The sequence below is a fragment of the Genypterus blacodes genome, unplaced genomic scaffold (assembly GCF_046128005.1).
Source record: "Genypterus blacodes isolate CSIRO-AG114 ecotype Tasmania unplaced genomic scaffold, CSIRO-AGI_Gbla_v1 ptg000120l_1, whole genome shotgun sequence".
NCBI classification, from domain to species: Eukaryota; Metazoa; Chordata; class Actinopteri; order Ophidiiformes; family Ophidiidae; genus Genypterus; species Genypterus blacodes.
This window is the reverse complement of record NW_027466923.1, coordinates 403,531-420,232: the sequence shown is the minus strand read 5'-3', so window position 1 is coordinate 420,232 and position 16,702 is coordinate 403,531. Positions and strand designations below refer to the sequence as shown.

Below are 16,702 nucleotides of genomic sequence, written 5' to 3'. Positions count from 1 at the left end.
GCTTTTTAGATGCAGCCTTTCGAAATTCCTGGATTTCTGCAATCAATTTACTCCTGTTTCAAATCATCATAATAGATTAACTGCTTTAGCTCAAACGAATAACAGTCTTTATTCACACATTTTTAATTACTCACAGTAATGAATAAATAAATGGCCCGCTTTACTCTCGTCATTACGGTACAAGAGCCGCATGCGTGTTAAACTATGTCAGCTCAGAACTGTCAGTGAGCCTTATGTCGTCATCGACAGAGCCATAGGTTTCCGACCCCTGCACCAGACTTCTGTACTTCTGTTGCTCTGACGGACGGACCCGCGCGTCGATAAGGTAAAGGACAACGCTTATTTATTATTTATCTATCAAGTCGTAGAATAAATTACTAGCTAGCTAAATGACTTCGTACCGTAGCTTGCTTCCTCTCTGCCCAGTTCTGTTTATTCGTGCTACGATTTCCATTTTGACATCGTTCTACTGACAAACTATTTCCTCTCCCTTCATTGTTTATGCACGTAGCCCAGCTGTAGCGCTCCGCCGTGCAGGACACATGTCAGTAATATTTCTTCTCAGTGGCACCGCCTTTTATGGTGCATGTCGGCGAGGTGCTCTTTGGACGAACCCCCTTTAATAATGACATTTTCGGATGACAAATTGTTAATGTGCTTCCTACAATTAATATAAGTTTAATCGCGTTTTGTCGACGCGTCACATAAATTATTGTACTTTATGCGACAGTCTCCATCTGTGTTGGGCAGTGTGTGTCGGTGCGGACACGGTGTACCAGGCTGTCCAGACGATGTTACTTAGAGTTTTATAAATAGTGTGACATTAAAGGCTAGATTCCTGACCTTGTGCTGTTGTACTGTATCACAGCGCAGACGCAGTGGGGAGTGGGAGTCTGAACTGGGGTTCACTGACTCTGAATGCATTCACCTGCATATTTACTTAGCATGTTATGTTATTATGCAATATGCATTTGAATAGTCAAAGGAAACTTCAACTGCAGTATTTGACATTGTGATTGCATTTATATTGCATAGTATAGGTTGTAAAACAAACAGTAATAATGTCTTGGGGATGTATTTATGACATGTATGAATGTTACTTGGCTGTTGAAATAAGTTGTAAACTGGTTTATTGACTTTTGTTTTTCATGAATTGTGGTGACAGAAACACAGGCCCATTGTTGAGGACAATGGACCTTGTTGTATTTTGACTTTAGACAGCAACAATAGACTTAGGAAATGATGTGTACATAATGTGCAGGTATTAGGACTTCCTCATTCTGTGTTACAACACACACACACCAGTTGCACAGTCTGTGTCTCAGTCTTGATGTAATCTAAAATCGTTTTTTTTGTTTGTTTTTTTTTTTCTATTTACCCTTCTTATGCAAGCATTCCAATTCTCTAAAGAAATCACATGTTTGAATTTGTGTCATGGAAATGTATGTGGTTTGTTAAAATGATGTCATTTCTCTTTTTCTCTCCACAGGAGGTCACCGGTCGGTTTATTCTCCGAATATCTCCTCGTGATGTTGCCTCAACACCTGAAGCAGATCCGAGTGCTTCTGCTCAACGACAAGGAGGAATTGGAGAGGACTCTCTTCAGACTTAAACAAGGCAAGGCTTTTATTTAAGGCTTTTCTGAGTGACCATCTTCCATTTTGCTAAAAGTTTGGAGTGCATTTTACCAGGCATACTCGATTTCATGCTTGAATAAATCAAGTAACAATCACATAATATTACATTTCATCATTTGGCACTTTTATCCAAAGCAACTTACTTGTAATTGCAGTATAAGTTTAAGTGCACGTAAACATGATGGGTGATAAAGTCAGTATTTGGTAAAGATAAGACCCTAATAAGGTTTTTCCTGGCTAGAAAAATCTTTTTTTTTTATTCTGTTCTGTTTTGCAACAATCACCGAGCCAAGAGACACAGTGACCTATCAGCTCTTATTTTTGCCCAATGAAGTCTGCCCCTCATTGAACATTATGATGCTCAGCTTGTGCCTCCCATGATGCACTGAGCTCCGGAGGATAGAGGAGCTCAGTGCATCATGGGAAGTCCTCCAGCAGTCTAGGCCTATTAGCAGCATAACTAGGGGCTGGTCCGAGGCAAGATTAGATATGAAGGTGAGGAGAACATTTTTAAATTCAGGTGCTCAAACACACTGAACTTGTATGTTAATCGACTTCCTGGTGTTTTGATTTTAATGGTGTGCGTGTGTGTGTGTGTGTATCCTGGCTAAAACAGGGCAAAGAGATGTCCTGGAAAGAGCCAAGTACCACTTGATATTTAAGCACCATAAGACTAAAATAATGTTTTTGGCTGACTACTAAAATGGCCTATATATAGACACAGGCTTGATGTGATCTAGACACTTGAGTATTAGGAAGAACTTTTTCCGGCGATATTAAAATAAATGTTAGAAGTAAGACTTTTTCAACATTAAAGTAACAATCAGTTAATAAATCAATTAAGTAAGGTGTTGTATATACAGGGAATAAAGCTTAATATAGCAAACACTTAAGATTCAATTACACATACATAAGTATTTAAATGTAACAAAGTATCTCTAAACTAAACTAAACTAGTCATTATGTGTTTCCAGGTTTTGAGCTCCAGTTTCGCCTGGGCCCAAGTCTTCAGGGTAGGAAGGTTTCGGTTCACACCAACTACCCAGATGAAGGACAGCAATTTGAACGAAACACCTTCAGGGAGCTGACATGGAACAACCCAACAGGAAGGGAGGATGACTCCGACAAGTCTTGTTTTCTGGACGTCAAGATAGCTGGGTCCTATCAGTACTACTTTGGATATGGGTAAGACTCGTCTGTAATAAGATTCAATACTGATGTTCTTCAATCCACTCAGGGTGCATTTGCTGTATATTTTTATTTTATGTAGTATTTGCATTCACAAGTCGTGCACATTTTAGGAGGAAATGGGATGATGAATGATGTCACAGTTGCTGATGATTGTGTCATTGACACATCACTACCTTAACCATTCCTTTATCCCCGTTGACACCAGCTTCCCCCCACTCCCCTTTATGTATTGTGTGTATTCATTATTACGTTTTTCTCCCCAGAGACACAAAGCGCTCAGGAGGAGGCTACATCCTAGTTGACCCTGTCCTTCGTGTCGGAGCAGATAGCCATGTCCTTCCGTTAGACTGCATCACCATCCAAACTTACCTGTCCAAATGTCTTGGATACTTGGATGACTGGCTGGACAGGCTGAGAGTAGCCCAATCATCAGGTACTGTGTGTAGCCGTGTTGGAAGTTTTGGGTTATTTTTAAAATGTATTCTGGCACAATTACTGATGACTTGGTGTCAACATTACAGCAACAATGAACAACTCTTCTGGTGTCTGTTCCTAGGTTACAACATGATCCACTTCACACCCCTGCAGACCCTAGGAGAGTCAAGGTCGTGCTACTCCCTGGCTGACCAGCTTACCTTTAACCCTGAGTTCAGCCCAGAGGGTCAGAGTTACAGCTGGGTCGATGTCGGGGCACTGGTGGAGAAGATAAGGACAGAATGGAACATGCTGTGCATTACCGATGTGGTCTACAATCACACTGGTAAGTGTGTGTGTGTGTGTGTCACATGTAACTCAGTTAAAGCTAAACGGATTTTAATTAGCTTCTCTCTCTTAATTCTGTGTCTTTATCTACAGCATCTAACAGTGTTTGGATAAACGAACATCCTGAGTGTGGGTATAACCTGGTGAACTCTCCTCACCTGCGTCCAGCCTGGGTCTTGGACAGAGCTATCTGGCATTTAACCACCAGAGTTGCAGATGGACGCTACGCAGCTAAAGGACTTCCTGCTAATATAATAAATGAGGACCATCTGAATGTGAGTAAATTACCTACATTATACTAGAGGACATACATTTGGTAGATATCTGGATTTATGGATAAGAAAGACGAAAAAGCTGTAATTCCAATTTTAAAGGCACAATGCGATCAAGCAGAATGCATGAACAGAATTCTCTCGGTTATCTTGAGTGCATTACATGTTGTATAATTGCAGTATGTAGATAGTCCTCCTTGAAGAAATACAATGGTGGCACAGATAAATAGTATATGCATATAAATGTATTTAATCTGTCTCTCTCTCTTTGTTCTGTTTGTGTTTGTATGTGTGTGTTACATGTACCAGGCCATGCGCAATGTGTTTAGGGAGGATGTGTTTCCTGAGATCAAATTGTGGGAGTTCTTCCAGGTCAAAGCGGAGGCGAGCGTGGAGCAGTTCAGAACTATGCTACAGAATGGTCGGTTGATCACTGCATAGTATCCACATTAAGCAACACAGACTTTAAAATGCTATAGTAGTAAATGTTATTGCATAATTTATGATTAAAAACAAGGAGAAATGGACCGGAGCAACAACATATCTGTCAGTAAACGTATGATTGTGACTGCATTGGTCCGTTAGACAGTACATCTTTATTTACATGCTAGATTTAACACAATAAAAATGCCCTGTTTGTTTTAAAGGTACTAAGCCTAAGACTGAAAGGAAGGAGGGACTAAAGATCATCCAGGACCCTGGGTACCATCGCTATGGCAACACAGTTGACATGGACTCTGCCTTGGAGACCTTTATTCCTCATAGGTCTGACTCCTGACTCGCTTTTATTATGTAATATTTCTTAATTGTGGTCTGGAGGGACAGCTTTAATGGCTTTGGCGTTATTCAATTAACAAAAGAAATCAGTCTCTCTGCATATTTGTTTGTCTGCTCTGTTTTGCTTATGGTGTGAGTGATACAGAGTAATTAATTTGTCTAATGTCTCTACAGTTCTTCGCCTCAGCATATCGAGGAGTGTTGCAGTTTGCTGAGACAGAGACTCAACGCTCTGAATGATGAACAGCATCACATCGTCCACCAGCATCAAGAGCAGGTAGGATTAAATAGGCAGTAACTAAATGATTGACACCACTTTTAATTCAATTGAATCAAACCATCTCCAACCATTAAAGGCAACTGGTTCCAATAAGAATATGTGAAACTCAACTAATGACACAATGAATGTCCTTTGTATACCAGGCTTAACTGATCATATTCAGTGATCCATATCAATGATATGCAGGTTCGCCTGTGTGCACTAAAGTTCATTTCCCTGTCACTTACAGTCACTTTCTTCCTCTTTTTCTTCCTCCAGGCCATCGGCTGTGTTGTAGGAAATGTTGTGTATGAGCGTCTGGCTGACCATGGCCCCAAACTGGGCCCTGTTACCAGGAAAGACCCTCTGGTTACCAGGTGAATGGTGTAAAAGACTGGATTTTGTGAGGGAAAAGAATAAGACACCTACTGTAGCTGTAGGGTGGGGAAAGAGAGAGGGATTCCACACAAAATACTCTAAATAGAAGTAGTCATCATTTATTTAACACATCTAAATCAATTCTGTACCATGGTACAAAGGGACCCTAAGCGATTTCATCTCTCTTTCTCAGGTATTTCACCTTTCCGTATGATGAGATGACTCTGGTGCAGGAAATGTTGCTCATGGAGGAGGAAGACAAGGCGTGTCACTTCCTGGCTCACAACGGTTGGGTGATGAGTGACGATCCATTGCGCAACTTTGCTGAACAAGGTAAATATACTAAGAGAAGTGCCTGGTACAAAAACAGTGAGGATAAAGAGAAGTATACATAACATAACATAATAGGAGTGACTTGTTGGATCAGTAATCATGTGTACCTTTGTCTCCCTAAAGGCTCCAATGTTTACCTGCGTCGGGAGCTGATATGCTGGGGTGACAGTGTCAAACTTCGTTATGGCAATGGGCCTGAGGACTGCCCATACCTCTGGGCCCACATGCAGAAATACACTGAAATTACTGCCAAGTATTTCAATGGAGTGAGACTGGACAACTGCCACTCCACACCTTTGCATGTAGCCGAGGTATGTTATTGTAGTTTAGTAGATATGATTCTTAAAAGTGAATAAATGGTAAATATATGATGTATGCCACGCTCTGTTGGAAGTCAGGGTTGCAGGAAGCTTCCTTAATGTTTATCCAAACGTTCTTCCAGTTGGAATCTGGTTTCAGACTTGGACAGTCAAGCCTCCGTAGTCTATTTAGTGGTAGGCTATTATAGAAGACCTTCAGAAACAAATGGTGCTGTTTCCTCCCTGTGTGTCAAATAATTTTTGAAGTGGTGAATGGACAAAGGTTGTTGCCATGACACAATTGAAAAATAACTGTGTAAGCCAGCATATGAAACGCATCACTTACTGTATATTGTGAAAGGACTGCAAACCTGTCAACCTATCAGATCTTAGATGAGATGAGATATAATTGGGCTGAAAGGTTGTTGACATTTTGGCAAAAAAACATCCTGCAAGCTCCTAATAACTGCAAATGTGTGTATCATTGTTGCCCTGATAACGGCACACATTTCTCTCCCTGTCTGTGATGGTGATGTATTGTCTCGTACAGGCCATGCTAGACGCAGCCAGAGCGGTCAGACCCAATCTGTATGTGATCGCTGAACTGTTTACTGGCAGTGAACTCATTGACAATGTGTTTGTTAACCGTCTGGGAATTAGCAGTCTTGTCAGAGGTACAACTCTCATGGATGAACTAACATGACCTCTGTGTTTGTCTCTCTTCTCTTTTCACTGCATCTTTCTGCCTTTTCCTCTCTTTATATTTCTTTATTTCACCGTACGGCTCCATGTTGTGCCTGCTTTTGTCCCTGTCCCTTTCACATTAACTTCCTTTACTTTCTCCTCCCCTCCATTCCTCACTGCAATCTTTCTTTTGTTCTGCTTTACTTAACGCTGCACTGACACCTTGCTCTGATCTGCGTCGGTGTTGGCCTTGCTGTGGTTGACCAGTTTATGCTGGACGTGGCCAGAACAGTGCGTCCTAACCTGTATGTGATTGCTGAACTCTTCACTGGAAGTGAGGAAATGGATAATGTCTTCGTTACCAAGCTAGGGATTTCATCTCTCATAAGAGGTACAGTTCTATTTACAGTATATTCAAATATATCTGCAACCAGAGATGCATATATTCTTGCATTTATAGTATATTAACCCTTACATACCTACAGTCACAATATGTGTCTGTACCAAAATGAAACGCAAATCTATTCAGTAATTAATAGCTGGGTGATTAATTGTGTCAAAGTGTAGAGCAAAGAGGTTTTTGTTGAGATAACTCCAGTTCTTGTGTAGTCAGTCTCATAGTTGTCGTAGCTTTATCACTTATAAACTTTGTCATGAGAAGTTTAGGGAGTTTGACCAGAAAGTTGAGACGTATTTGTGTTAAATGTAACATGCATGCTCTTTACGTTTAATCAGTGCATGCATCAAAGGTAACCATCATAATCTATTGACTCAAAGGTAAGATTGTGTTTGTGGGTTGTAGCCTGAACCAAAGGTTGAAGATTTTAATCCATTTAACACACACTAACTTGTATGACTTTGGTGCATTAATTGAATAAAAAAAAGTTTTAAACGGTATCAAATTCAAAAATAATGATGGTCTGACGATAGGTGCATGTACGACGACAGTGTGAGATAATACACTCTCCCATCTCTTTCTATTCTTCCCCATCTATAGAGGCGATGTCGGCAGGTGACAGTCATGAAGAGGGGCGGTTAGTCTACCGTTACGGAGGAGAACCAGTCGGAGCCTTTGTCCAGCCTAGCCTCCGCCCGCTGATACCCTCCATTGCCCACGCCATGTTTCTTGATGTTACTCATGACAACGAGTGTCCTATACAGGTAGAATATTGGATTAACATAGGCCAGACAATGAGAGATGCTGATAAGCCAGTATTGTGTTTAAGCCAGTATTTGTTTTACCCTTCAGTATACCATATACTGTATGTCCCTATATGTCCCACAGGCTACATCATCCAGAAGCCAGATGATTAACTGCTACTTGTGTTGTTTTACAGCTGCGTTCCGCACTGGACTCCCTGCCCAGTTCTGCTGTTGTGTCTATGGCCTGCTGTGCTTCTGGATCAACCAGGGGATATGATGAATTAGTACCACACCAGGTGACCCAAACACACCTAAACTTCACATAGCTCTGGAACACATACACAGGGCCTCAATTATACCCATTGCATACAAAGGGGGCAACATATAGTCCTCCACCACATTAATACACCATCTGAAAGTGATTTGTGTGCCTGTATGTGTTTTTAGATCTCTGTAGTGAAGGAGGAGCGTCTTTACCCCAAGTGGAACCCCTCAGCATCAGCCTCGTCCTCTGCTGAGGTCGGTCTCGACACTGGCATCATAGCTGGGAAGCTAGCACTTAACAAACTGCACCAGGAACTGGCTACCATGGGATTCATGCAGGTACATGGATGGAGTACGATAAAGCTGCTAAGGATGCTGAGTTGCCGACACTCAAATGTACTGTGGGGAAAATAGAGTTCCTTTCTGCCTGTGCAGTCGACGTTGCTTGGATGAAGACTAAACACAAACCAAAAAAAAATATTTCACATCATCTGTGCTGTGATGTTACTTCCTCTTCTTTTCCTCTGTATAGGTGTATGTGGACCAGGTTAACACTGATATTGTTGCAGTTACTCGTCACTCCCCCAGCACCCACCAGTCTGTAGTGGCGGTTTGCAGGACAGCCTTCTGGAACCCCAAAACCCACCAGTATGACACCAACGTCCCACCTATGTTCATACCTGGTAGGTTGTTGTGGGGATAATTCAAAAAACACAGATTTATCCTGTCACTAAGAGAAAATACTGTCATGTTCCCTCATTCCTAAGCTTTTTTTTAGTGCTTGCCTTAAAGACATTACTAGGTATTACTATACAGAGGGTGTGTATAGTAATACACACCCTCTGTATAGTAATACCTCGCCACACATGAGGGCGCTGTGTGTTTAGAATGTATTTATAATGTCTTATGTGTCTTATCCCCCCACAGGTAAGATAGAGGAAGTGGTACTGGAAGCAAGAACAGTAAAGAGAACCGCTGGGAGCTACAAGAAGGATGACGACTACATCAATGGCCTTCCAGAGTACACTGTGGAAATCAAGGAGCATATACCGGTGAGTAGTGATAACAACAGCAGTGATAGCAATTTAACTCTTTTACACCAAAGCAAATCAACCTGTTATGTAAAAACAATATATATTTAAAATATTGACACTGTCCCCACAAAGCCACCCATGACATGCCATGTGCGGTGACATCGTTTATGATGTGTCAATAATGTCATTAACGACCGTGACAACATTCATGATGATGTCCTCCATTCTTGTCTCTGATTTTCCCTCTACTATCATATGCATAATTAATTAGTTTGTAAAAATGTAAGTGACATGAAAAACACTAGATGATCAATGTCAATAATATATATGTATGTATGTATGTATGTATGTATGTATGTATGTATGTATGTATGTATGTTTGTAGTTACAGGAAAGCACAGTAGTTAAACAAGCTGCGATTACATCAAAAGGTCCATCAGAGTTTGTGCAGGAAATCACCTTTCAAAATCTGACACCTGGCAGTGTGATTGCCTTCAGGTAAAAACACAGACACACACAACTATAGGGTTTAGATACGTGTGTAGTATGGAATTACATGACATCACTACAGGTAGTGTCTGCTCTATGCATTTTTGTATCATTGATCTATTCAAAGGAAATCTGAAGAATCTTGACTTGGATCGGTTATTGGTCACATGATCACCATGTTTGTGTGTCCATGTTTCTCTCCCTCACAGGGTTAGTTTGGATCCCAAGGCCCAGCAGATAGCAGGGGTGTTGAGATATTATCTGATCCAGTTCAGCCCCAAATACAAAAGAGGTAGTGTAGTGGATGAAAACCCACCTTCAGCACTGCAGAAACCACTGGCACAGTGAGTCCTTAGAGGGACGCCCTCTCTAATGCATGCTTCACTTTCATCAACTACAATTTGTGTGTGTGGTTTGAAGTTTTTAACCAGTTTGTTAGATCTTGATTCTGTCTTTAATAGCACAGGCTCAGTGGTTAGTAGTAAGCAAGTAACCAGGTGATACAGGGCAGGTGGAAATGGTTGGGGCTCTATTTTAATGCTGCATGTGTCCTTTTGTCCCACAGGCTGATGTCTACGCTCACATTAGCAGACATGAATGTTCTGCTGTTCCGTTGTGACTCAGAGGAACAAGAAGATGGTGGAGGATGTTACAATATTCCAGGATGGGAAAGTTTCAAATATGCTGGACTACAGGGTATCTGCAATACTTAAACCTTTCAGCAATACCAATATTTGTGCTTTGTGTGAATCACTGGTGCCATTACTTACACATCTACACAGTTCATCCCCTTGTAAAATATATTGATTTATTGTTTATCACCTTATTAGGCTGGTGTGTAAGGTGTGTAAATATGTCTCTCTGCAGGTCTTATGTCAGTTCTGGCCAATATCCGTGCCAACAATGATCTGGGACATCCTGTGTGTGCTAACCTCAGACAAGGAGACTGGCTGATCGACTATGTCTCTAACAGGCTGATTAACAAAGAGGGACCACTGGCACAGGTAAGGAGGGCCACGTCTATAAATGGTCATTGCTCAGTTGGTCATCTGAGATTAAGGATGTGCTTAAACTAATCTGGTATTTGCCAAATTGGAAATTGAGACCAGAACTGCAGTAAATACTGTCCAACGCATCGTCCGACCGATCATACTACAAGACATCCACAGTAGCAATGGATCCTACCGCTGAGCTTTAATTCCAACATTTTGTGTTTGTAGGTGGGCCAGTGGTTGGAGGCCATGTTCGACTACCTGAAACACTTGCCACGTTACCTCATTCCCTCTTACTTTGATGCCATCTTGGTTGCAGCCTACACCACAGCATTGGATGCAACATTCAAACTTATGTCCAGGTAGAGTGTGTGTGTGTGTGTGTGTGTGTGTGTGTGTGTGTGTGTGTGTGTGTGTGTGTGTGTGTGTGTGTGTGTGTGTGTGTGTGTGTGTGTGTGTGTGTGTGTGTGTGTGTGTGTGTGTGTGTGTGTGTGTGTGTGTGTGTGTGTGTGTGGGCACTCTCCAGTGGACAAATGGAAATCCCATCAGTGATAATAACATTAAAGACGGTTGGGCTGGGTATTTCTTAGCTAAATTGAACTCCTTTTGCTTCCATCTAGTTTCATCCAGAATGGTTCTACTTTTGTTCGTCACTTGGCTCTGGGTTCAGTTCAGATGTGCGGTATTGGACGTCTTCCTGCCCTCCCTCCCATTTCTACTCAAATAGAGGACGTCCCTTACTGCTTAAATGCCGTCACAGGCCTGAAAGAGCAGAGATGTGTTTCCTTGGCTGCAGGTAACATACCAAGAAGCTACACCATTCAATACGCCATGCATTCTTAGTTGCTTTAAAAGTTGCTTCTATGGCTGCAATTAAGATGAAGTATATTGGAAGCATCATTGTTGACATTCTCTTTAGGTCTTCCTCATTTCTCATCTGGGATTTTCCGTTGTTGGGGCAGGGACACTTTCATCGCTCTTCGAGGATTAATGCTCCTCACTGGGAGACATTCTGAGGCACGGTAGGTGTGTGTGTGTGTGTGTGTGTGTGTGTATATGTTTCTGTTTTAGTAGTTTTACATAGAATCAGAACTGAAGAATATCTGTCTGCAAATGTTCGCTGCATTATCAGCATTCAAAAGGCCCCAAATAAACTTGAACTTCCCATATGATCTCTGCAGAAACATTATCCTGGCGTTTGCGGGAACATTGCGCCATGGCTTTATCCCCAATCTGCTGGGTGAGGGTCTTTGTGCCAGGTACAACTGCCGCGATGCTGTTTGGTGGTGGCTGCAGTGCATCCAGGTAGGAGAAAAGTGGGGTGATGATGGAAAAATGAATGAATGGAGGGAGGGAGAATGGCAATAGAGTGCAAATGAACTATAACTACTACTCTTGTTCTGTGTTTTCCCCTCAGGACTACGTAAACCACGTTCCACAGGGTAATGAAATCCTGTGCTGTCCTGTGTCACGCATGTACCCAACCGATGACTGTGAGCCCTGTAAACCTGGAGAGGTGGTACGTATGCCAGATACCGTTTGAGTTAGGTCTGAAGTTATGAGCTCAGAGCACGCTTTCACACAAAGATAAGATACTGCCATCCTAAAGAGTGTGTTCACATGGACATGTATATGTATTCCTGTGTTTATAGGAGCAGCCTCTGTATGATGTCATTCAGGAGGCTCTCCAACGCCACCTGGAGGGCATTTCCTTTAGAGAGAGAAATGCTGGATCCAAGATAGACATGCACATGAAAGATGAAGGTATGTATAAGTCATTTTATACAGAATCGTGCAACAATCTACAAACATGCCCAATGCAGGCTTTGTGACCTGTGACTCTCTCTCTCCCAGGGTTTAACTTGGCTGTTCAGGTGGATCCAGCGACAGGATTTGTCTCTGGGGGAAACCGTTTCAACTGTGGCACATGGATGGACAAAATGGGGGAGGGTGACAGAGCGAAGAGCAAAGGCATGCCTGCAACTCCGAGGTGACAAACTGATCACACACATCCTCTGTGCAATGTGGTGTTTTATAGCAAATGAAATTTTGTTGACAGTTGATCAATTCATTTCTTCATCATTTTCTCTCTGTAGAGACGGAGCAGCTGTAGAAATCGTAGGTCTCAGTAAATCAGCGGTTCGCTGGGTTGTGGAGCTCCATGCTGAAGGACTCTTCCCTTATGATGGAGTTAATATACACAGAGATGGTATTATACACACACACACACACACAGCCATCATAATTTGACCATACCATAATACTACTGAGGTATTATTTGTAGGACCCACACAGCAAAAATTGAACTATTCTTTCTATTGCTTTCTAGGTAAAGAAGTGTTTATGCCTTATGCTCAGTGGAACGAACAGCTTCAGCAGTCTTTTGAAAAGGCTTTCTGGGTGTCTGGGGATCCAAAGGACCCCAACGAGAAGCATGCTGACCTGGTACATAAAAAAGGCATCTACAAGGACAGCTATGGTGCATCCACTCCATGGTGTGACTACCAGCTGAGACCCAACTTTACAATCGCCATGGTGGTGGTAGGTACACGGCAAACACACTCATACCTTTGGTCATATGCCAGAACTTGGGACCTACATCTGGTAACTGATCTAATAGATGTTAACAACAAGGAGTTGTCTTTTCCAGGCCCCAGAGCTGTTTTCTGTGGAGAGGGCATGGAATGCTCTGGATGTGGCTGAGAAAAAACTACTGGGGCCACTGGGAATGAAGACACTTGACCCTGAGTAATGCATCTTCACTCACACTCAGTATAAACACACGTAGAAGTTGTGTCCTCCTTCTTCTGTGCACACGTTCTTGCTGTACTTTTAAAACATGTCAATTTGCATCCAGTCTCGTGTGATAATGTGATATCTATGTTGTTTTAGTGACATGGTCTACTGTGGTGTCTATGACAACTCGCTTGACAATGACAACTACAACTTGGCAAAAGGCTTCAACTACCATCAAGGACCGGTGAGTCTGTCCCTCTCCAATGGTGTTTCAATCAAAGTTTAGTGAGTTACGTTCACGTTATGTCGTCAGAAACCAGATGTTTTCATGAGCTGTGTTGATAAGTAGTAGATTTATAATGTAGCTTAAATGTGGGTGTAATTTCTTGGGTGTTATTGCTGTGTTTGTGTGTGTGTGCATGTTTGTAGGAGTGGCTCTGGCCAGTGGGTTACTTCTTGCGTGCTAAGCTCTACTTTGCCAAGAAGCTGGGTGAGGAGACCTACAGCAAAACAGTCACCATGGTGAAAAATGTTCTGTCCAGACATTACACACACCTGGAGAGGTAAGAATGTTTGCTGTGTCCTCCTTGTTTTCCCCCCAAATGTATTAAAGTCTATTTCTGTAAACTTTGACAATAGTAAAACAAAGCCAAACAGCTGAGAGACTTGTTGGCGATGTTGATGTTTACCCTTTCTGTCCTGAAGATATTTGTATTATGGAATTAGATCTGTGACGTTTTAGTAGTTTTGAATCTCTGTTAATGTATCCTTACTCTCCCGACCATGGCCTCACCTCACCTCACCTCACCTCACCTCACCTCTGCCCCAGGTCTCCATGGAAGGGTCTCCCAGAGCTGACCAACGAAAATGGCCAGTACTGCTCCTTCAGCTGTGAAACCCAGGCTTGGTCTTTGTCCTGTGTGTTGGAGGTCCTCTATGACCTCTAGATGACCACCGCCACCCCAATGTGATGCTGTTTGATGTCCTGCTGTAGTGGAGTCCTACTTTAGAATGAAGCAAGGCTCAAAGAAACATGAAGCTAATTTAGTTTATTTAGTTTATCTCTTTTTCCTCCTTGTCAAGGTCTTTATGTCTAGCTTGAGTTAACCCAATGACCTTTATTTGAAACCTTGACAACATATATTTACTTGATAATGACCTCTATTGGCAGTCCCAGGTAGTATAGAACGTTACTGAATATGTTACCAGATACAGTATTATGAACTGCATTAACCTGCTGAATGTGTTGCCTCCCTAGATCAACTAAAAATCCTGTTCCCTCTAAAATCTGAAGTGTATTTACAGCAAACTATATTTCTATTTTTAAAAGCATCAATATTTTTTTCTCCTGACGAAGCGATAGTAACAATAGCTGACTTTAGGGGTTTTCGATGTCGCAGAGCTGCCTCACACATGTTATTTGAGGGCACCCTTCAAGACACCCAGAGCATAAAAAGAGCCATACACAGAGTTAAAACCCAAGCAAGTAAAATCAACTGACATGGCAGATACACCAGCACAGACAGAGAAGGCTTGAATGGTTTGGAGAGGGAGACCACAGTAACACTGTAGGGAGAGCAGGGAAACACAGAGTAAGTTGAGTATTACAGTGTGTAGACCAGTTTAAACAGGTTTGAGGTGGGATTTGAATGCTGATGTGTCAGACTGTGGAATGTGTGGGGGCAGGGAGTTCCAGAGCTTGGGAGAAAGTGCAGCAGAAAGCCCTAGCATCCTAGCCTAGCATCAATGTGAGCGCCATGGTAGGCTAGGTTGTGTAGTATGGAAGAGGTTTAGGATCACATTGCACTGCCAGTCTGCAATGACACGGCGTGTCATCAGTCTAAGAACAGTTATATTGGTAACAACCTGTCATCAGAATGATTATTTGATCCATAAATTCTTACAGCAAAGTCCCTACGCTTTGAACTCTCCATCACGATGAGACCTTCAAACCAGCCAACATCTTCTGCATAGTTACAATCCAATTGACCCCATTTTCATTTTATTCTCTTAAAATCCAAGCCATGACTTGTCGCAGGGTTTTTTGCTGGAGCCAATCCCAGCTGCCAATGGGCAAGGGCAGGGTACACCCTGGACAGGTTGCCAGTTCATCGCTCACTCTCACATTCACACCTACAGACAATTTAGAATCACCTAATTAACCTGCATTGTCATTGAACTGTGGGAGGAAGCCAGAGTACCAGGAGAGAACCCACAAAGACACAGGGAGAACATGCAAACTCCACAGTGAAAGGCCCTGGTCTCGTGAACTCACAACCCTCTAGCTGTGAGGCACGACTGCTAGCCACTGTGCAGACCAGGCAATTCGATTTTGCGGGGTTTGTAGAGGGTGGCTTTTGATCTGTTGCTGTTGCTGTCCTGGTGAGAGTTCAATGTTCACTGTGCAATTGTGTGAGGAATGGATACCTTTAGACATACAATGCATGAAGTATCCTGCTAAAGTCTTTCTCTGTTTCTCATGTGTCTCGTCCTATGTACAAGCTGTTCCTGTTATCGTTGTAGTCCTGTTGTTAAGTGTCCCTGTGCATGCTTTGTGTTCATGGCCAATAACTCACAGAGGAAAAGGTAGATTATGGCAGAGATTTGTGCATTGAAGTCACACTGTGCCATTGTGTAATTGCATTTAGATGTTTAGCTTGGCACTTTAATAAGAGTCTCTCTTAACACTCAATCACTGATGTCAATGAACTGATCTGTCATTCATCTTGTCTTTCTCTCATGTTACAATTCATCACTTTGACCATTTGAGTTCTTGCTACCAAATAGAAAAAAACGACATTAGTGAATATCATTTTTGACTCCTTAAAGGTGCTGTGATGTCTAGAAAAGTGTAACCTCGTATACAGTAGTAGCATTTTGACAACAGTTTCTACAGGTCAGATGCTGTCTCTAAAGGCCCCAGTATTCTTCAAAAGATGAAACTGCACAGTATAGGTGTCAAATATTGGGAATATTTTCTGCCCGAGAACCGCGCACTGACCAGGCAAAGTAGGCCGGTGTTGAGTCCTGCCCATGGCCAAAAACCCCCGCTTCACCTCACCAGTGAACCCACCGATTGACCATGGAGCATTGCAAAAGATATAGAAGAATAATCAGCTCGAATATTAATCAAAATTTAAACTAAAGAAATATTTAGTCAATGTTATTTTATGAATCATTTTTTTTAATCTAACAGAATTTAAGTATTTCATTCATATAAGAACATCTTTAACATCATCATACTATTGTGTGTGGTACAACACAGATCCTATGTCTGCAACATGAGCTGTATGTACACAGATTCATATTCACATCACATTGGTCTGTGTGTGGTTTGTAAAGACATTAAAATGTTGTCATTTGTTTCTTGTTATTTTTGCCATAGATCAGTGTTAAAGTGTTAAATGAGACCTCTGAAAAGTCAGTCAGCCAAAAAGCCAGTCAGTCAGCCA

At 42.0% G+C, this 16,702-nt stretch overlaps 1 protein-coding gene across 1 annotated transcript; it reads left to right on the top strand.

The window, feature by feature from the left end:
* The first annotated feature begins 215 nt into the window (after positions 1-215).
* agla (amylo-alpha-1, 6-glucosidase, 4-alpha-glucanotransferase a) lies at positions 216-16,613 on the top strand. Its single transcript, XM_076162136.1, has 35 exons — positions 216-325; positions 1,490-1,617; positions 2,612-2,822; positions 3,092-3,261; positions 3,385-3,588; positions 3,684-3,865; positions 4,172-4,283; positions 4,510-4,627; positions 4,814-4,916; positions 5,178-5,275; positions 5,470-5,609; positions 5,733-5,920; positions 6,860-6,983; positions 7,590-7,753; positions 7,930-8,031; positions 8,183-8,338; positions 8,532-8,682; positions 8,927-9,051; positions 9,419-9,531; positions 9,732-9,866; positions 10,088-10,218; positions 10,390-10,526; positions 10,743-10,876; positions 11,135-11,310; positions 11,434-11,536; positions 11,696-11,819; positions 11,932-12,033; positions 12,167-12,278; positions 12,369-12,504; positions 12,611-12,723; positions 12,844-13,055; positions 13,165-13,262; positions 13,407-13,494; positions 13,680-13,813; positions 14,080-16,613. The coding sequence occupies exons 2-35, from the start codon at positions 1,530-1,532 to the stop codon at positions 14,195-14,197; spliced, it is 4,602 nt and encodes a 1,533-aa protein (XP_076018251.1). The 5' UTR covers positions 216-325; positions 1,490-1,529; the 3' UTR covers positions 14,198-16,613.
* The last annotated feature ends 89 nt before the right edge of the window (positions 16,614-16,702 follow it).

Bases quoted from the DNA above. Each gene is read 5' to 3' on its own strand.
- agla (XM_076162136.1), top strand. From the start codon at position 1,530: ATGTTGCCTCAACACCTGAAGCAGATCCGAGTGCTTCTGCTCAACGAC. The intron at 2,823-3,091 runs GTAAGACTCGTC...TTTTCTCCCCAG, and splicing joins CAGTACTACTTTGGATATGG to AGACACAAAGCGCTCAGGAG. The intron at 10,219-10,389 runs GTATCTGCAATA...GTCTCTCTGCAG, and splicing joins CAAATATGCTGGACTACAGG to GTCTTATGTCAGTTCTGGCC.